The sequence below is a fragment of the Drosophila innubila genome, assembly GCF_004354385.1.
Source record: "Drosophila innubila isolate TH190305 chromosome 3L unlocalized genomic scaffold, UK_Dinn_1.0 0_D_3L, whole genome shotgun sequence".
Taxonomy (NCBI): Eukaryota; Metazoa; Arthropoda; class Insecta; order Diptera; family Drosophilidae; genus Drosophila; species Drosophila innubila.
This window is the reverse complement of record NW_022995376.1, coordinates 695,746-717,761: the sequence shown is the minus strand read 5'-3', so window position 1 is coordinate 717,761 and position 22,016 is coordinate 695,746. Positions and strand designations below refer to the sequence as shown.

General features: G+C 32.8%; 1 protein-coding gene across 1 annotated transcript in view; it reads right to left on the bottom strand.

The window, feature by feature from the left end:
• LOC117788667 (uncharacterized protein DDB_G0283357) overlaps positions 1-22,016 on the bottom strand; it is a 31,697-nt gene that overhangs the window by 6,655 nt on the left and 3,026 nt on the right. Inside the window, exon 2 of the mRNA XM_034627501.1 lies at positions 1,524-1,715. Within this exon, the coding sequence (XP_034483392.1) occupies positions 1,524-1,715 (192 nt within the window). The remainder of the gene's footprint in view (positions 1-1,523; positions 1,716-22,016) is intronic.

Sequence of the window (22,016 nt, the reverse complement as noted above, 5' to 3'; positions counted from 1 at the left end):
TCATCATTATTATTATTTTATTCTTTGATTTCTTATGATTAAAAATATTCGAAATTCGCATGATCGCCTTTCTCTGACTATTATTTAAAGTCTGAAATCTTTGCTCGTAATCTTATCTAATTCTACCATCTGTATTCAATAAAACAGCCAGTGTGAGGAAATATAAAATTAATGCCGCCAACTTTTTAGCCATAAAGGAAATGGTCAGAGCCAAGAGACAATAAGATGATAGCCAGAACAGAACATAACAGAAAAGAATAGAACAGAACAGAAGAGAATGAAATGAAATGGAGGTGAGCTGGCAACTTGACGACCACCGGGCTTTATAATTAAGCGCTAAAAAGAATGTGCCGCCTAATTGTGGAAGTCGCCCTAACCAAGCTCGACAGTCTGACAGTCGGATTGTCTGTCTAGAAGTCCGTAATCGTAGCCGGGAAATGCTAAACAAAACAGAACATAATATAATACAAAAGAAAATGGATAATAAAAGACTGGAAAGAAAGAAAGAAAAAAAAGAAAACAAATCAAGGAAATGCTACTACACTAAAGATAACAACAACAAAGGCCACTTAACATGGCGCTGAAGTCAAGAACGAGAAATAGATAGAGATAGAGACATAATAGCTTGGAAGGGAGGAAGTCGGAGTGACTCTCTCTCTCTCTTCTTGACTCTGGCATTGAGTGGTAATTATAAGTGTCTTAGGCGTGAGAACACAAGCTGCCAAGAATGGCAGAGTATAAAGACAAGAGACCAACTTGACAGTGTTGATAAAACAGACAAGTCAAGGGAAAAGGTTGAAGTTGGAGGTATTTAGAGCAGCTGCTGCTACAACATTGTAGGGAGGGGGGGATTGGAATATAGAGGGGGAACTTTGCATAGCTAACAACTTAAAGTGAGAGGCTTCTGGTCACGTTTTCATACACAGTCTACAGTTCTATGTCAGGTTTGTGTCTTAAGTCTTTTGTTTTGGACCAGGGACTGTGACAATTCAATTAATTTTATTTTACAATTTATTTAAATTGAACATTAAATTTAAAATTTATTATTTGATTTTTCTAAATTTACAAGCACTTTTTATTCCATTCTTTTCTTTTAATTTAAAATTTTTTTGGACTATAATTAAATAATTTATTTATTTCTTAAAATTTTTACAGGTAAGACTGTCAAAAATTGTTAAAATCCTAGTCGGCTTTAAGATGTAATGTCGTATTTATCATTGTTTGCTCTCCAAATTAATGCCACAGTTAAAGTTACTTAATTTAAGGCAATTAAATTTTTCCAATAACTAAAAAATAAAATTCTTTAAATTTTTTTAAATAACTAAAAACATTAAAATATTTTTGAAACTTTCTTTATTTAATAAAATTTAAAATAATACATTTTGGAATTTTTCATTCATCCAGATAATTATTAAGTTTTTTTATATTTTTCAAATTTGAATTCTTATTTCTGATCCCTGGCTAAGACCAAGTTTGTGTCTTAAGTCTTTCGTTATTGTTGTTCTTGCTGTTGTTGCACTCACCTGTTTCAATTGCCATTGCAATGTGTCTACCTGATTTTGCAATATGACAGCCTCGACATTTAACGACTGTTCATTTTGTTGTAGTTGTTGTTGTTGTTCCTGCTGTGGCTGATGCTGTGCCAAGTTGCAGTTGTAGCTGTGGTTGCAGTTGTTGCTGCTGCTGCTGCTGTTGTTGTTGTTGGGAGCGGCATCCTGCAAATGTTGTCAACGATTAGTAAAAAAATAAAATATTGAGAAATGCGCGTTAAATTAGCTAAAGTTTTGCCATCTCAAAAATGTTGTTATATGTCGCCAATTGGCAACTGGCAATTGACCAGTCCCTGGGTGGCACTTGCAACATTGCAACATGTTTTACAATTGCGGTTGCAGCGACCCAAAAGCGGAAAATAATACTAAATAAATCAAATGTTAACTAAATCGAAACTAAAGCGAATTCAACCGAACAACAAATAATGTACAATTAATTAGAGAAATTGCTGCACAGCGTTTTTTCCCATTTCCACTATTTGCAGACACTTTTCTTTAACACATTTTCAGTTGTATTTCAGTTTATTTATTTCCACTACGTCTTTTTTCACACTACATTAAAAAATGCTTGCAATAAATTTCTGGTATACTTAAAATTTTCAACATTTATTCAAGCGCAGCTTTATTATAAGTTATAGTTATAGTTTGTGTTGTTGTTGTTGTTATCCGTCTGGCAGAACCCGTTTGTCAGTTATGCGCCATATTAAATTTTAGTTTTGTTTTGTTTTCATATAACAACATTTTTTTTTTTTGGCTTTTATGTCCATGGTTTACTTTTTCTTTTATAACGTCATTTTTTCAAAGACTTTGACCCACAATAGAAAAAGAAAACAACGAAATGCTTTAAAGTAATCACTGTCTAGTCAAGAGTCTAACTAAATACTAAATGCTAGACAACGGCCCATTTGACCTGCATTTAATATAATCATATCTAAAACTATAATTAGCTAATTGTTGCTCACTTTCCTTTGCCTATAAAAAAATACAAGAACTTTAGATACATTTACTATTATATTTTTTTCATATAACAATGTTATAATTTCTTTCTTATCAAAAGTTAATAAGAAAGTTTTTTTTTGTATTCTATTCTATAAAAATTAAAACTACACTTCTTTATAAAAATTAAACTAAATCAGTTCAATTTAAATGGACACCCTTTAATTGGATTTAAACTGATTCAAGTTGTTGACTTGGTCATAATAACAATGTTTACCATTTGTGGTTGGGTTTTGTGGTCAACGGGTTGACACGCCCACTTTTTTTGTATTTATTATGGACAAGGCCAAACTCAATTTAGTTCAATTTTAACGCTTGTTAATTAATGTTTTCATTTAGTTTCATCAAATGGATATTTGCTATGATCAACTATACGTTAAAGTACATTAACAAATTAGTGAGCAACAAATAAGTTGCTTTTTGGAAGAGCGGCACATCAGAGAAAAAAGTGTGGAACTAATTAAGTTTTAATAAAGTTATTAATTTATTTATTATATCAAAAGTATTTGTTGTGTCAAATTCCTAAGTAAAACTACTGGAATTTTTTAAGACAACTTTAATAATTACTTGTCATACTAAAAAACTTTGTATATATTAAAATTAACTATTTGGGCATTAAAAAAATATTTTGAAGTCTTAAACTAATTTGGCGCGGCTAATTTAAATATGTAATGCATACTAATAGGGATAATGTAGTTTATATTATTTTTTTTTTGCATTTTATACGATGGATGTTATACGATGTTGCACAGTTGCACATTAATATTATAATTTGTATTATGCTAATAACTGTGCCTCTTTCAACAATTACATATTCAGCTCGTGTGACGCTTTAAAAATCCATTTCCTAAACTTGTTGTTGGGTTATCATTAAAAAAAAGGAAAAAAAAAACACAAAACATGTTCGCATTTGCAACTTAAATGCATGTAATCCAATCTACATGATGCTGCAGTTGTTCATCCCTCTATTTTCCCCTTCTCTGCTTTTCCCTATTATTATATTATGTTCTGTATCAAAATCTAATTAAAATGCGCGTTACAATTCGCATAAACAGATGTAGATGGCGACCTCATTGCAAAATGGCTTTAACATGTTAATTTTTCGCTGCCTGCCAACAAATGTCAATTGCAACAACAACAACAACAAGAACAACAGTAACTAGAACAACAACAACACTTGAATGCTGCAGTTGCAGTTCCGAGTTCCTAGCCCATCAATGCGCTATTTTAAATGGTGTAATGTAATGAAACCTCAGCCAAGTTGCCAGTTTCCACTTGGCAAAGGAAATCTGCATTTTAAATCAGACCCAACAACAACAACAGACAACTGCATGCTCCAGTAATTTTACTGCAACAACAACAACAACAACAGTGGCAACAAGTGCTGTGCTAAAGGTTTTCCACATATGGAAAAGTAGGGAAAATAAAAGAGAAGATTCCCAGGCCAGAAACGAGGCACAGTGCAGTTGCAGTTCCATTACCAGCTTGTTATTTAAATTGTTTTGCACTGTAAGTTATGCATACAAAATGTAGAAAGAGACACCACAACAAAAAGAGACAGACAGGGAGAGATAGACAGAGAAAGATGTATGGAGGATGTAGAAGCGGATAAAAGAATATATACAAAAAACCTGCCAAGATGCATACACTGTTCGTTTGCTTGAGATATCTACAGAAACAATAAAGGATTTCATAATAGTCTTTACTTATTGACCAGTCGATCCTATGACAGCTAAATGATATATTCAACCGATTTGTACAAAACTTTGGAACGATTGTTTGAGACATCTCAAAAAAACAAAAGAATTTTGTTTACTGAAACTTGAGCCAAATTTGTAGTCAGATACAGATAAAAAAAATTAAACATTGACAGGAAATGGTCAGAGAAGCAATTGTAAAATCCGCGTCATTTAAAATGTTAACCCTTTCTGCCCAAATCACATAAATTCAGTTGAAGAGCTATAAAATCAACACGTGTTTTGTTTGCAACATGATGCAAGTTGTGTTAATTGCACAACCGACAAATGAGAGTAAAATCACCTAATGCCATTGTTATAAACTATATCAGTTTTGCAAAGCGAATCCATTTGCTCTGCATGAGTAAAAAAAAAACCCTTCAATTAAAGTCGATGTTGCTTTTGCACTGTGGAATAAAAATGTTAGACTTGCTAATAAAAATTCAAAATCTGCAAATTTAGTAAATTTTTTTTATTTCTAATCTAGATAAAGCATACGTGAATGCTATCCTTATTTTTAAAAGAAATTTGTTTTAGTTAATGTATTTGTAGTATTTAAAAATAAATGCAATTGAAAATAAAAAAAACCTAAAGAATAGGCTTACAAAATAATATACTAAACAAATTTAAGGGTTTACCGAATACGCAAAGGAAAGAACATACAAAATATCTCTTGGCTGCTTTCGAAGATATTAAGTACAATAAGCAAATTTAAGCTATTTCCCACTGTGCCTTTGGTTTGTGGCCTATGTAATTTCAAGGTAAGGAAACTTTAAATGCCACCCAATTGTTTTTTTTTTCTCTGGCTTGACCAACAACTCGACAAATTGATGTCATTACAATTATGTACACTTAAATTAAAAAAAAAAAAAAATAGAAACTAAAACCGCCCACAAAATGACATTCGCAACGCCCTCAACAACTACGAACAACGAACAACAAAACAACGAGCAAGTGAAGCTAAATTTTGCCTTCAAGTAGAAAATGGTAAAAAAAAAAAAACATTATTTTTTTTAAAATCGACAGTGTTGCGATATCATTGGTACATTATCATTATGGCAAAAATCTGCATTTGGCACAACTTTCTCACATGAGTGCGCACAACAACAACAACAACAACAGCAACAACAAATGGCAACAAAATGACAAAGTTAAAACTTAAATTGTTGTCCGGCATTTTGCAATCGACAGATTGCTCAAACCTCTGTTTTGTTTGTTTATTATTGAACATAATTATTATTATTATCTTTATATTTTTTTTTCGTAGGAATTTCATTTCATTTTCATAACACTATCTTTAAGTTTTTCATGACGGAAATCTGTTGCACGTCGTTGTTTTAATTTGGCTTCCGTTTATGTGTGGATCGTGTGTGCATTGTGTGTGGATCGTTTTATGTGAATAATTGAAATTAGGTTACTCATACGACGTGTTGTCCGTTTGTCTGCAAATTGTCGCATTTCTATTAAATTGCCGCCATTAGTGGATCACTTTGCAGGTCTACCACACACACACACACACACATGTGTGAGTGTGTGCGGGTGTGTGTGTGAGTTGTGCATCTGCTGGATACAGATACAAATGCTGGGCGCGAATAACTGAAATGCACGCGCTGCGAAGTGGAACGCATTTCAATATCCGCCAAAGAGCAACTTTATAAAAACAAAGCAATGTCTGGTCGAGTATGATCGACTGGCAAATATCCTATACTCAACTCTTAGTAGTAATACCAGAATAATACATTGTAATACATAAGTTTTCTTTTAAATATCTCAATAATATCAAGTATTAAATTTCCAGCTAAAGCTATTTATATTTTTTAATGTTTATTTTAATATTTCAACCTTTAACAAATTGAAGAAATTGGTTTTTGACCTTTTTTTTGTTTTGTTTTTTTTTTTTTTAATTTTTATTGTCCAGTTTATTAATGATTATTTTGCTTATTACAAATTTAGCTTGTTTTAGGACTTTTTAATTTGTATTTGTTTTCTTTAAATTTTTGTATTTTTAAAATGTTTGTATTAAGATATCAACTATTTTCTGGTAAATTAAAAATTATTAAATACAATATTAATGTTTTTTTCAGTTGCGTTACGTTTCAAAGTTGTTATTCTGTAAGCTTACAAGTTTTTCAATTTTTGTATTATTTTACATTTATTTTTCTGCTTTTATCTTTGCTTATATAATTGTATTATACCCGTTTTGACATATTTCATGGTTACAGGGCACAAAATCCGTCTGACAACTGTTCATACCGGAGACGGAGCTGATTTTTACTTCGCTTTTTTGTCACCACATTTGACCTTCATTAGGAAACGCTTTGTTGATCATCATCTCATCAACATCAACATCAACGTCACTGTCAATCTTCTTCAACTTCTGCTGGACTGAGGGTGTTGCAAGGTGCTGATGATGTTGCAAGTACAAGTACAAGTATATTTATGCCCATGTCGCGTTCCATTTCATGGCAATTGCATTGACAGTGAACCACAGAGTCGACCCTCGCCATTGTTAAGCATTTTTGGAGCGAGCTCTACAAGGGGGCAAATGTTATTTTAAATGCCGCCCTAATGGCCAACTGTACACAGAGCCCTTTTGTTCAAATTCCCTCCCAAATGGGTGTGACCTCTTTTGTTGTTGTAATTGTAATAGTAATTGTTGTTGTTGTTGTTGTTTCTGCCTCTTTACGCACAATCAAATTCAATTGTTGTTTAACGCGTCGCTGCTGCTCTCGATTTGTTTCTTGGCTAATTAAATGCGACAAACTGAAATTGTCGACAAGAAAACGTTAACAACAAATGTTGCAGGGCAAAAGGTCTTTTAAGTCTGAAAATTGATACAATTCATCTCGTAATTTAATGTCCTTTGAATTGAACTATTGACTTTCAGCATTTATATGAATAAGCCAATTTTATTTATTATTATTATTATTATTTTTTAATGTGTTTTTATTTTATTAATACATTTTGACTATTATTCGACCGGTTTTTTGTTTCTTATATTATTTATCTATTAAATATTTTAGTTAGTCAGCTAAAAATTTAATGAACCATATGCTTCATATTTTCATATTGTTATATTTGGATTTGAAAATTTAGACAGTTGCCTGTTTATTTAAATTAGTATTAAATAACATTTAAATGTTTGCTAAAATGAATTAAGATTTTTATTTTATAATTCAATTAAAGTCTTTACATTTTAAAAATTGAACTATTAAGATTTAAAAATTGGTGAATTACATCGCGTTACTTAAAATTTTTGCCTGTTGGCTGTTGATTTTAATAATGAATGAACATGAATAAGCATATTTTATTTATTATTATTTTTTTTTTTCAATTTTTTTTATTATTATTACTTTTATAACAAAATTTATTGTTACCCGTTTTTGACATTTATCGCTGCCTCTTCAAACTGTTTGTGCTCTTTACGTATTTTACCCAATTGAAAATATATATTTTTTATGATATTTTTTATCTGATTGCCATGCAACAAAATGTTGGCAGCATTTCTCAAGCTTCAAGTAGCTTCAATTTAATACGCCCCCCTGCGGCCAAAAGCAACAAACACTTTAAAAATGTTTGCAAGTTGTTTTCTCCATTCCTTTTGTTTTCATTTTTTGGCTTGTTCATAATTCTTGCAAATCACGCAAATGCTTTGATTACGCTTCAAATTGATTAATTTCGTAAAAGAAGAAAAAGTTCGAAAAAATAATGTTCTATGAATTTGAAAGGAACAGAATTTAATTGAATTAATAGAAGCAAAAATATATAGAACAAGCTGTTTGTGTATGTGTATCGACTAGAGCATACCCCTTAAGGCGGGGATTGGTTCAGAAATTCGCTTCGTCATTTCTTTTGATGCTGTTGCTTTGAAGTTCTTTTTTTTCATATACATTTTATCGCTATTTTTTTATACGCTTCAATTATAGAAAATTCGAAATGAATTTTAACTGGCAGCTGCCAAGTCAATTCTCAATTCTCAGCTTTCTAGAGACTTTCAAAAATTCGCAACAGCCGAGAAAATAAATTGAATCTTACGTGTAGCTTAAGTGACTGTGAAAAACGCTTAGCAATTTGAGCCCCAATAGCAGATTTGGCCCGATCTTAACCTTTTTCCTTTTCTCTGTTGTTTTCAGTCAATTATCAGTTTGCCAAAACGTCCCAATCAATTGGCTAGGCTAGCACGAAAGTTGGCTACAGCATTATCGACAAATGGATTATGGAATGAAGTATTTATGCCAGAGCACAGTGGACAAATATCGATATTTAGCTATCGGTGGTGTTTTAAAGACAATGGTTACTGCAATGTGATTGTAAAATTATCCATTTGTTCTAATAATTTTTCGATCTTTTTTTTAATTTAATGTTTACGTTCAATATTTTCAAAAAGTAAGCTTTTCTGTCCATAAGGCTGGTTGGTTTCTTATTTTTTAATTCAATTAAAGATTTTATAATAGTCTTTTATATTAATTTAGATCAGCTAAATTGGTATTTTTACCCACTGTATTGGGCTTGCAGGTGGTCTGCAGACCTGTTGCCATTGTCGTTTTATTTTGTTGTTGTTGTTCTTTTCCAAAGCCATTGGCCTTCAATGACCAACGTAGAAGACAAAGTGGCGGAACCAAACGCAGCGGACGTGTGGAAAGGAGAGGGAAGGGGTGGAAGGGAGGGGAAGAGGTGGAAGGGAGTGCCTGTCATGCACATGAAACGTAGAACGGAAATGCAACAAACTGACAAAGCACTGAACGGAACTTGAAAATTATTTAACTATTGATGGGACAACAACAAATGATATTCAGCTGTCTCGCTCTGTCAAATGTCACAATTGCAAAGAGAAGTGCAAATGATTTTAACTTAATAAGCTTCTAAACTCTGTTACTGTACGCTATCTCTTAATAACTAACTTGCAGTTTATAAAGAATGCTTATGCTTTTAATCTTCATTCAATTTAGACAACATCCATTTGCCTAGAACAGCGTTTTAATTAAATAAAAGAGGGGCCCAGGAATTAATTTAAGAACAGTGTGTCCAAAAAAAATATGTTTGAAAATATTAAATCTCTGACATTTTAGATACACCAACATTTCGAACGGTTGTTTTCAAAAACATTTCTCATCAAAATCTCTAGAGATTTCTAGAACACACCTGATAACTAGGTTTTATTGGTAATAACATCTTAGAATTTACCGCACAATACGAAGGGTTTAATTTTTCAATTATTTTAAGTCCATACAAATCGTTACACCCTAATATACCCATGCATATATATATTGTTTGGAAAAGGAACTGTATAAATTTTAGATTTTGTCAAAACAATTGCTTGACTCACTATACACACGTAGATTGGCTTTGTCGTTAGAAGACGTGACGAGCTTTGAGCTTAGTGAGTGCAAAGCGCTTACGGCAGAGGATAAAAAAGCACAACTACTGTAGAGAACACAACTGCTCCTAGTTAAGAGTGAGTGAGAGAGAGATAGAGAGAGAGAGAGGGGGAGGTGAATAGCTAAATTTTGATAGAGTGTTGACTTTGCTTTGATTTCAGCTTTCAGCTATTTTTGTTAAAGCTGCTCTTGCGAGTTTGACTTATTGGCTCATTGGCTTTAGCAGTTTAGCCTTCTTGCCATAAATTTAATTCACTTACTGAAAAACCACAGTTAGAATCGCACGACTGCGCGTCGCCGCATTGCCTCTCACTCACTCTGCCTCCCTCTCACTCTTACTACCCTTCTTCCTTCTTCCCTCGCATCGCACGTTCTTTTTAATTTTCTGATAACTACAAATAGGTTCGACACTCGTGCAGCAAAATTTTACCGCTGTTTTATCATGGGAGGGAGAAAGACAGGCAGAGAGAGAGGGGGGTAAGCAGGTAAAAAAAAATCCAAACATAATGCGCGCCCTGCATACGTGATGAGCTCACCGAGTGCCTCACAAATACAAAGCTGATGACGACGGGGCCAAAAGTTCTGCACGATTCTGTTTCCCTTAAATTACGGGTGTTCCCATATTTTACAAAAAATTTGTTACATATACTGTTAGTCTACTCGAAGTGGATAAATAAAGAATAGTGCGATTCTTTATAATTTGGATTTTTTACATATTACCAGACTTCAAACTTGTATAACTTGGTCAAAACAAGTGCGATTTTCATGCTGAATGTCATTTTTATCATCATTTGGTTTCTAAATTGATTCTGTGTATAAAAATAAGTAGCTTTAAAATTTTTTTTAATTTTCCATATTTTCTGCCAAAATCATGTACTCCCCCCTTTGACTTTTTGGAAAAAATATTTTTTTCAAAATTTTAAATCTCGAATTTTCACTTTTAAACAACTTCTGGTGCCCAAATTAGTATATAACGACACTTTAAATTTGATTCTGAGAGGTTCCATTTTTCGGTAAAAAATCATGTGAAATCGACAAAAAATTTGACTTGTAAAGTTGCTAAGTCAAGGGTTTCACCAACTTCAAACTTCCATAACTTTGTCAAAATTCAATAGATTTTTAAGCGGAATGTCATTTTGGTCATTATTTGGCCTCTTAATTGATTCTGCATATACATTTTATTAACTTTTAATAAAAATTTATTTTTCATTTTTTCTGCCAAAATCATGTACTCCCCCCTTTGACTTTTTTGAAAAAATATTTTTTTCAAAATTTTAAATCTCGAATTTTCACTTTTTAACAACTTCTGGTGCCCAAATTAGTATATAACGACACTTTAAATTTGATTCTGAGAGGTTCCATTTTTCGGTAAAAAATCATGTGAAATCGACAAAAAATTTGACTTGTAAAGTTGCTAAGTCAAGGGTTTCACCAACTTCAAACTTCCATAACTTTGTCAAAATTTAATCGATTTTCAAGCGGAATGCCATTTTGGTCATTATTTGGCCTCTTAATTGATTCTGCATATAAATTTTATTAGCTTTAAATAAAAATGTATTTTTCATTTTTTCTGCCAAAATTTATTCTGTATATAAATAAAAGATTTTTTTATTAAATAAATTTTGATTACAATGCTGTAGTTCTTCTGTTAGAGTATTTCAACTTTGTCGTATTTTCTGAAACTTATTTTTCTCAGTTGTTGTTTTTTGCACGTTGTCGGTGTGTGTTTTGATTCTTTTGGGTCGTGTCGGCATCGACATGGACTTCGGTGTTGGCGTTGGGTTCGGTAGACTGATTTTATTTATGCGCCGCTTGTGGCAACCTCATAATTCAGTGTGTGAAGTAACATTAATTTGCAACTGACGCTGCAGTCGATGTGAATGTGAATTTGAGCTCCTCTTGCACTTGCAGCAACTGCAATTTAATTGGTTCACTTCGCTGATTTTATTTGTGACGAGCCTGTTAATTTTTTATTTCTCTCCTCTTAACTAATTTCAAGAATACATTTATTAAATTTTCCAATCTACAGTTTTTGAATAGTTGATGGTGCCAATTCAATTTGTCATTCTATACTCTTATACCCAGGTTTCACTGTGACTACTTCAGAAGCACTAATAATAAAACTTTACTGCCCGTTAGCATAAATTTTAAAATTGCACATAAACTCAAATAGCTGTGGAAATTGCTTTTAAAATGCTCATCGTGAATTCGCGGAAAGTGGGAAAGAGAGAGAGGAGAGAGTGGAGAGGAGAGAGAAAGACGAACCTTGGATCTTACATTATTTATAAATCACGCGATTTTATGTACATATTATGTATATAGTAAGTCTCTCGTCTCGCATATATATTCAGCTTGAATCAGAAGTTCATTGAACTGTCAAAATCAAAAAGTCATGTGAAAAAACGAAAAAAAAAACGTTAAATTTATCACTTGATCAATATATGGAGTGGTTGCTTCAGGCTAGAGATGTGAATTGTTATGCTGATATCGATAAATATTAAGGAAATTAAAGTATGAAAAGGAACTTAATTCGTTTCTTTGCGTTATATGATATATATCGATTGCTAATACGATTTATCGAAAAATAACTTGATCTAGTATCAAGAACAAAATTATCTTTTTATGTAATCAAGAATTTTTCATTTAACAATTTTTATAGCTAACTGATAAAAACTGATTTTAATCGATATGGAGTTTAATGTGACCTATATAAATTTATGATATGACATTTCTTATATGATAATCTATATTAAATTTATTACGTTGTTAAAAGTAATAATTTTTGCTAGTGTCCATCTCAAATGTAGCCAAATGAAACAACAACTGAGAGTTTTAAAATTTGGTTCTATGACCATCCAAAAGTGGAAGAAAGAAACTTTCAGTTCTAAGACCTCTTTTCCTCATCTTTTATTCATCAGCATATTCAACAAGTTCTTTAGCCACTGTTAGGTCATCTTAACCCATCTTCTTAACTCTTTTCAGCTGCCCAGCCAAGCGTTCACCTTATAAGACCCTAAGAGATCCACAGACCAAAATAAAAACTATTATCATGCCAACTTAAAATTGCATAATAATTCTTTTTTTATGTCTCTCAACTCGCGTTTGTTTTGATTGCAAAATTCATACGTATACAAACATAAAGGTATAAATAAAAATAATATAATTTTTTTGTAATTTTCGGTATTTTTAAGTAACTTTATGAGGCGCTTTAGCGCCTCTAACACTATCTCTCTCTCTCTTTATATTTGTGTCTCTTTCTATTGGTCTCTCTATTTCTAGCGGTCGTCAGTTTTTATGCTTGAAAAATTGGGACAGCAATTTGCACGCTTAGAGTTGAAATGAAAAATGAAAATAAAACAAAACTCGACAAAAAAACAAAAAAACATAACGTACATCATTTGAAATATGTATTTTTTTAATTCTAACGGAAGTTGTTATTATTGTTGTTGTTGTTGCATCAACTCTTAGCCAGCTTTTGGCAACTGCTGACGCTGATGACCCAGGCTAATTGGCTAATTGCGTTTAATGGCCTTTTAACACACATACATATATGTACATATATTTTCATATAAATAAATGTGTGTGTGTGTATTAAGCTATTGCCTGGAAGCTGCAAATTGTTTAATTAAACTATACACATTTAATGTGTCTTTGTGTCGGCTCATTAGAGCCAATGTAGTTTGGAAAAAGCAGATCGATTTGGCCAAAGCAGAATTTAAATTTGTAATTATTGTGCACAGCAATAATAATTTTGGTCAACAGCAGACAGAGTTGGCCAAAGCAGCATGTGGATTTTCATTTTAAATTTCTATAATATCTGTAAAAGTAATTTATTTATTATGATGAGTACACAACATTTAGCAGAGTGTTAAACTGAGCTGAAAACTCTCTTTTTCCACTCCCATCATTTATAGTTTATGTACTCACATCAAAAGTAATTCGCGGAAGTTACTTAACGCATCTTAAAATAATATATATATAAAAAGACACTAAAGTGTTTAGTTTACAACAAATCCAACACTCTTTTTAGAAACACAAATGAAGTGCAAAAACTAATTAAAATATGGGCAAAAGCGAAGCCGTAAACAAACAGTAAATAAAGTTGCCTGATTTATGAGCCACTAAGTGGAAACAGATTCAGATACAGATACGAAATACGAGATACAGTAGCTACAACATGGAGTCTAAATTTAAAGAGCTCTCGACTCTAAAAAGTGCACCTCAAAATCCCCTCCAGGCGAAAAACTTGGCGAATGTCGAGTAATTTATGTCGCAGCCGAAAAAGATAAATTCCGAACCAAGTGCTCAGAGTTTTGTGTGTGCCACATGTGGCAGAAATGGCAAATGGCAAATGGTAAATGGGTGGCAGCAACGAATTGAGCTATAAATGTAACTGCAAATCGCGTTGTCGAGTTGCCTGGCGAAATGTGATACAGCCGCATGATTAATTTGATAGGCCCTGTGGCAGGCAGACTGTGCCTCCAACTGGCGCAACAACAACAACAATATCAGTCAAGAACACTACAGTAAAGGTGCTCAACTGTTAAATGCCCAGTACCCGTTTTTTCGCAGCTCGATTCAATTGCCATAAATTCAATAGAAATAACACGAGAACAAATAATAATAGAAAATAATTCCAACAAACTGAATAAAAAAATACTCGAAAAAATTATTAAATAATAACAAAGTCTGCAAATTTAATATATAATAAAAAATTCTACAAATTAAAATTTGAATATTGACGTAAAATTTGGTAGCTCACTTATAATCTTTGAGATTCCTAGAGACAGACAAGACAGTGTCAGACATTTATAAGCCTGTGTATCTTTCTATTGACTACTGGGCGAACAATGCTTATTAGTTTGTACCTCATAGATGCGATGGCCGTGCAACACGTTGCATGTCAATGGCCATAATTAAGCATGCGAAATTGTAGCAGTTTTTGAAATGAAAACAATGCGGGCACAGTTTCTTCTTCTACCTCCTTCCCCCCTCTCTTGGCCATTTTCATTAATGGTCCATATAGAAAATATGCGTTCTCCCTCTCCCCCTTCCCCGCTCCCTCTCTCCCACAGTCTCTCATTGCACTATTGTCTTGCAGCGCATTGCACTTTTTTGTCTGTTGCATTGTTTTGTAGCCGTGTTTTGATTTCAGCATCAAGCCACAGTTGTGCCCTCCCCTCCCCTCTCCTCCCCAACAACAGCACACGCTCCCCAAAAAAGCAAAATAAAAAATGATACCAAAAAAAAAAAAAGAAAAACAAACAAAACAAAAAAGATCAGAGCCAGTCCCCCTCCTGGGGCTGTCATTATTTCAACGTTTTTCTCTTGCATTGTTTTGTTTTCAGCTATTTGCACCCTGTAACCAAAAGGCTTAAAAGGGGCGTCACACCCATTGTTGTGTTTGTATGGCAACACCGGAAAAAGGCAGATTCTACAGAGATTTGTAGTGGATTATACTAAATGATAAATTTAAAAAACATACCTAGTTTATTTTTGTTTTCTTCTTAATTTCAAACCTATATTTTGTATACATTTGTAAACTTTTTTAAATTGAATTAAAATTTGTGTAATTATAGTTATTAGATAAATCACTATTGTCAATTTTCTTAATGTCAGGTTAAGTTGTCAGTTTACTAATTTTAGAATATTTTAAAGTCAAAAATATGGAATTTAAAGTCAAAAATATCTTTATTTTTTTGTTAACTTTTTTCTATAATAATATAATTTATATTTTAAAATACATTGTATTTTACAATTTTTTTAATCTAAAATAATCTCAATTCCTTGCATTCTAAATTAACATATATTGGCTTTATACAAATTTGACAACAGGGTATTTGCTAGTCGTGCACTGCTCTTGCACTGCATTCCTGAAAGCACTTTTTGTTGGATTTTCGTTTTGTTTCGTTTGCGGAAAGGACTGTGACGACAAAAAGTCGACGATGCCGAGGTCTCGGTCTTTTCAGTCTTCTCGTTTCGTCGCTTTTGGCCGCTTGGGGCGCTTTGCAACGACGCGATGTTGCATTCAAATTCAGATACCGCCCACCCACAATTCATTGCCACCTCCCACGTTTCCGTGACCTTTATGACGCTACACATTTGACCTTATTACGAGTATTTCAATTTGTTGCTATTATTTTGTACAGCTTTACACTTAAAGCCATGAAATTGGTTTCGCGTATTGGCCATAAAAAAAAACTGTAATAGCAAATTTGTTAGGTATTATTATTGATATTGAATCCCTCGTGGCATGCAGATATCTTTGGATGATAGCTTCGACCTAGGAAATGATTGTTTGTTTGCCTTTGTTGGTTTAAAGCTTAAACAAACGCTGCAAGTCAACAATTCCACTTGACGATCCATTTTTACTTAGTCATTGAAAAGATGATATCAACCTTCGGTTGAAACTGCGGCTATTAAGGCGTGACTCTCAAAGAAATATTATATGATATTATGGGAAGGGTTGGCAATGGAAAAGAAACAATTATAGAGTGTAGAGTGCACTCAAAAGGAGCTATTTTTTACTGATCAATATAGATCAGCACATTGTTGCAAAATGCTTTAAGGCCACTTTGGCGCCGCTTACCAAAACAGCAGAAAGCAGCAAGATTAAAGGCAATTTTGATTTTCGGTATTTTTAGCTTGATATTATAAATTTTTTACTAAGTCAAAAAAAAAAATCTTCATATTTGTAATTAATTTATTTCAAAGTTTAATTATTATTTTATTATAAAAATGTATTAGATTATTATAAGAAGTATAATCAATGAGTATACTTGGAATGTTTGAGATTATGCTTTAAGTTCATGTATCAACTATAAAAAGTGCATAAATTATGCCTCTTTTCCCCTCTCTCTCTCTCACTCTTACTCTCTACCTTTGTCTATCTCTCACCCTTTTTGGCAGAGTTCATCAAGTGTAAAAAAAAACAACATATAAAATAACAAAAAAACTAGAAAAAAAAACTCAACAGAGCAGCAAATTTCAAAAGGCGGAATTGTGCCGATAACAGCAGCAGCAGCAGCAACAACAACAGCAACTACTACTACTGTAACAACAACAACAACACAAACAACTACAAGGTAGACCAAATTAAAGTAAAGCAGCCCGCAGTGAACGCGTTTCGCTGCGTTTGTTGCGTTCCCCTTCAGCAACCACCCTCAGCGACAACAGCAACAGCAGCAACAACATCATCAGCAACATCAACGTTGCGCATGCGTACCTGTTGCTCTGTTTACGTCGCTGCGTCGCACAGTGGATTCTTTGTCTCTCAAAAATCATATCTTTTCAACCAATAAATGTATATATATATATCTGTATTTTTTATATATTTTATAAATATATATTTGTCATATTTATCATAACATTAAATTTTAGTTTTTGAAAATATCGAATACTTGCCTTGTTTCTTCAAATCATTTCAGTCAAAAAAAAAAAAAAATCTTTTTTGTCACGTTTTGCGGTCTATGGTCCCACTGTGCTCATATGACTCAATGGAACATCGCACGCCTGTCAACTCTTTTTTTTTATACATTTTTTCGTTGTATTTTTTTTGTTTTTGTCGTGCAACATGTTGGCGGAAATAATAAATTCTAGCTCGGCAACAACAGCAACAACAAAAGGCAGTTAAAAGTGATCTGTTGTTGTTGTTGTTGTAGCTGCTTAGCATGACGTACAATTAGAGTTGTCAGCATTCAAGAAGAAATCAAAAGGATTGCTGATATGACTCTCTTTCCCTTCCTCTTTCAACCAACCATTTAGCTGTCTTAATTTTGGTTTCATTTCTTTGGTGAAATGATTATTGCTCATGTAACTGGGAAATTTCTTTAAAAAGAGAAAAAACTCAGTTTGTTTTTAGATATTTCTTATCGTTTTGCTGATGCTTTGATCCGTTTGTTAGGATTGTTTCAAGCGTAACAACTAAATTAACAACGTTTAAATTAAAACGCATTTAAAGAGAGACCCAAAGAAGAAGAAGAATGAAAGATTAAACAACTCAGAAAGTGAGTGAATAATAATAATATGGTGGGAAATTTTCATTTGATTCGGGAGTTTTATTTTGGTTCCGTGAGTCAGTCAACATAGGGGATGAGTTCTGTACACAGCGTGTGAAAGGTATTTTGGGAATACGAAATACGAAAACATTCAGTGCGTAATTTCATGTTAATGCGCAACATAAAAAAGTTTACAACTCGTTGGACCTAATTATGAAAAGAAATGCGGGTTAAGATTTTTTAAGGAATCAGCAAGAGATGATATACAATTTTAAAAACTATGATTATTTGTTTCTTCTTATAACTAAATAACAAGAGATTTATTATTCAAATAAAAATAAATAAATTATTACATAATCATTAAATATCAGTCTATCTTTTGTCCTGTTATTTTATTCTCTTCCAAAATAACAAGAGATACTTATGAAAATTATACCCACTCCAACTTTGGGTGCATCTCAGATATTCCCACATGATCAAGTGCAATTTCATGGCTCTTAGCTAAACACTTGAGGCACTCGAAAAACTTCATCCAGCTGCAATTCAATGGCAAAAAAAAAACAAATTGTGTGGCCATAGCTGGAGTTAAAGTTGCAGTTGCAGCGACTGGCATTTAAATGATGGCCTAAACGCAAATAAAGTCGATCCAAATGTGGCCTACACCCATGGCAGCAACCTGTCGCTGCATGCCACATGCCACATGCCACTTGCCTTATGCAGCCAACTCGTTACCCAACTGCCAAAAGAAAATAAATGCAGAAAAAAAAACTGAAAAAACTGTATCAATGTGTCAATCAAAGGCTGCCTTGCTGACAGATTGCCGTTGTCCGTCTCGGAGATGCCATGGAAATGGCTTAATTGGCCAACAAGGCGCAGCAACAGTCACAGTCCCAGTCACAACAACCTGGTCAAAATGACCAAAATTATGGCCAAATAGTTTCCGGTATGGAAAAATGCCTAATGAACAGGCGACGTTTTCACACAACCAAAACTGACCAAGACTTTGGATTTATTTATATGGATATCTCCACTCGAACTAGCAGTTAGTGAGTCAGTTAGTTAGTTTGTCCGTCAGTTAGTCAGTTATTCAGTTGGTTAGTCGACAAGTTAGTGGCTTTCTTTCTTCTGGCTTTTAAACGCATTCTTTAGCTATGTCCGATATCAACAATTGTTTGATTTAAAGAAAAAAATGTGAAAAACTCTTTAATGGATTGCTGACAATTATAAGATAAGATAATAAAAATATATATAATAGTTTTTCCTGACTGACTGTCTGATCTTTGTGCAGCCCGAACGGTAAGAGCAAGGAGATTGAAATTTTGGCACAAAATAGCTAAGACAAATTCATCGAGTGTTTTGTAAAATTCGAATATAAAGGACGTCAAAGTTTACACTGAAGAAATGGCTTCGTATAAAAAAAAAATTGAGTTTGAAATATCCAGTTTTCCTAAATAATTTTTTTTTATTTGAAATAGCGTCAAGCTGAAAATGTGAAATTTTAATGCAGAATCAAAAAATAATGCTAATTAATGACCAAAATGATGTACCGCATTAAAATCGGACAAGCTTTGGAAAAGTTATGAGAGTATAAAGTTTTTAAAAGCATAAGTATAAACTACTCATAGTATAAAGAGACCTATTAAATTGCCAGACTAGTTTGTTGATTTTAATTATGTCTAGCCGAGACACGCACCATCTCCGCTCTCTTCGCTGTCTTCTGTATCGTGTGTCTGCTCTGCATTTTTTTGCAGTTTGGAATTTCGGGAACCGTTTTACAAATTGTCTTGACAGTTGCAATAACATTTTTGCAAGAAAATTGCCGTTGAGACTTTTTATTCAATGAATAAACTAAATTGTTATGATTTCTTTCTCTTTTTATCCCTGCTGCTCTCTCTCTCTCTCTCTCTTCCTCCCTCTCACTTCTTTATTTATAGCTAGATTTATTTCATTCATTGCTTGCTGCCTGGTTTCCAACTCATGAATAAAACATCGAGGCACACACGTTAACCCATTTCCATTTATCTCGAATTTTCCTGCAAATTTTCCTCATGCAAAAATAACATGATACGAATATGTCTGAATCTGACTGTAGATATAGCCATTAAGCTATTTTCACAATCCGCACAAAACTTCGACTATAAATAAATACAACACTTGCCGCCTTCAAGGAGAGAAGAATTCTTCGTTCTTTGGATGAATTTGTTGTGGGATCTGTCCGATTTCTTATTTTGCCCCCTACTCTATCAGTATGCAAAATCAACAGTCGCATTTATTTCTCTTTGCCTTTTAACCTGCGGCTGTTGCCACGCCCCCCACACACATGCACACATGAACACACACACACATACACACACACACACTCGCTGACGATTGACGAGTCAAATGAAAATGTGCAAATAATGGTCGCATTTTCCATTTCCATTTCCAATTGCAAGCGGCAAAAATCTCTCAACGTGCACATCTATATACGAATATACAGTCAGTCAAGAAAGTATTTTGACAAAATATTTACTCTCATATATGTTTGTTTTTATTTTTAAAAATATAATTGAAAATTACTTATTTAAGTTGTTCTTAAGACACGAAAAAAAAATAAAATTTCAGAAATAATTTATATATACTTTGTGTACATTTTTAACTTTGTCGAACAAATTTCTTGACCAACTGTATGTTTTTATACATAAATAGCCATAATGATGTCGGGATTTCATCTCTTCCCTCTTAACGAAGTGCCAGCCAATATTTTTGTACTGCCAAAGTGCCATAAATAAAGTAAAGGAAGTCTTAAAAATATTGATTTAACTTCAAAGTGCTTTGCATGATTTTCACAAGTTCTTGGAAGCGAATTTAAGCGAAAACAATTTAACATTAAGTGAGAAAAGAAATCGCAAAAAAATAGTTAAGCTTAAGATAATCATGCTCGATAAAATTAGCTAGTATATAAATCAAAAAGTTTTGATGAAGTTTCCCATTAAAAAAAAATTAATATGAAAATTGTTATTAATATTTCTATCTATTAATTTTGTTTTTGTTTTTTAGTTAGTCTTTATATTTTAAAAAAATCAACAAATACATTTTCAATTAAAATTTTAAATAAAATTTTATCATAATTATAAACACTGCTACATTTTAAGCTAAACCAATTAAATAAATTTTAGCAACTGACCTTAAAAAAACAGTTAAATATATATATTTTTTATAGGCAGCTATTTCTTCCTGCTGTTTTCAGGGCCAAGACCAAAACCAAGACCAAAAAACCCCCAAAATTTTCCTACATTCATTTGCAGTCGAAAATTCTTCCATAATTACCTGCCAAATTGTTAATAATTCAGGCCATAAACATTAGACAGAATTGTTGTTTATAAACTTGGCCAAGCAGAAGGAGGTGGGCCATGATTAGGCCAGGCATATCGGCATTCCAAATGTACCAGTACCTGTAATTAGCCATAGAATTCTTTTTGGCTAAAGCTGAAATTTTATTTACGTTAACGCCGCCTTTCATTTTGGCCATTTATTAAGGCGGCAAAGGTCGAACGTAATTTAATGATTGGATTAAGGTGGAAAAACAACATGGAAAACATGGAAACATGGAAATTGCCTGTCATCTGCTGAAAGCTCTCACAGCAAAAGGCAACAAAAGGTGGCACGATTACGAGTACGAGTGTATCTCGTATCTGTCAGATACTTTTCAGCAATTTGATGGCCTTTTTGTCTATCTCTCTCTCTCTTTCTATCAACCCTCTCTCTATCTCTGTGTCTCTATCTCTTGCAATGAGATATGCCTGCCAAAGTATTTGCCACTGGCCCACAGTGGAAAACAACGCTAAATTAGCTTACATTTATTATTGTCTGCAAAAGTAGCAGTTATCGTCATTCTGTTTTTTTATTGTTTAATGTGAGCTTTCGTGTAATTTTATTATAGTTAATTTTTGATATAATTTAAAATTTATTTTACAAATGTAAGGGATATAATATTTTTTAAAAGTAGAATTATTAAAATACTAAAAACATAAAATAATAAAAGATTTAAGAAAACGACTGAAAATATAAAAAAAAAGTTAAATTAATTTAAGTAGTCTTTGAATTGATTAGAAGTAACTGCTTATGAGAGATTTTAATTGATGTACATGACTAAATTTTAAGATTTTTTGTCCACTGTGCACTGTGTGGCGACTGCCTCATTACGAAATGTCGCCAAGATTTGTGGCTTTAATAGATGCCGTTAAAATCGTAATGGGTAAAAGCAGCAGCAGCAGCAGCGGCAGACGTTAGTTGTTTATTATTATTTTTATTTTATTATTTTTCTTTATGATTGTCACTCGATACTCATTGTTGTTGTTGTTGTTGTTGTTGTTGGCC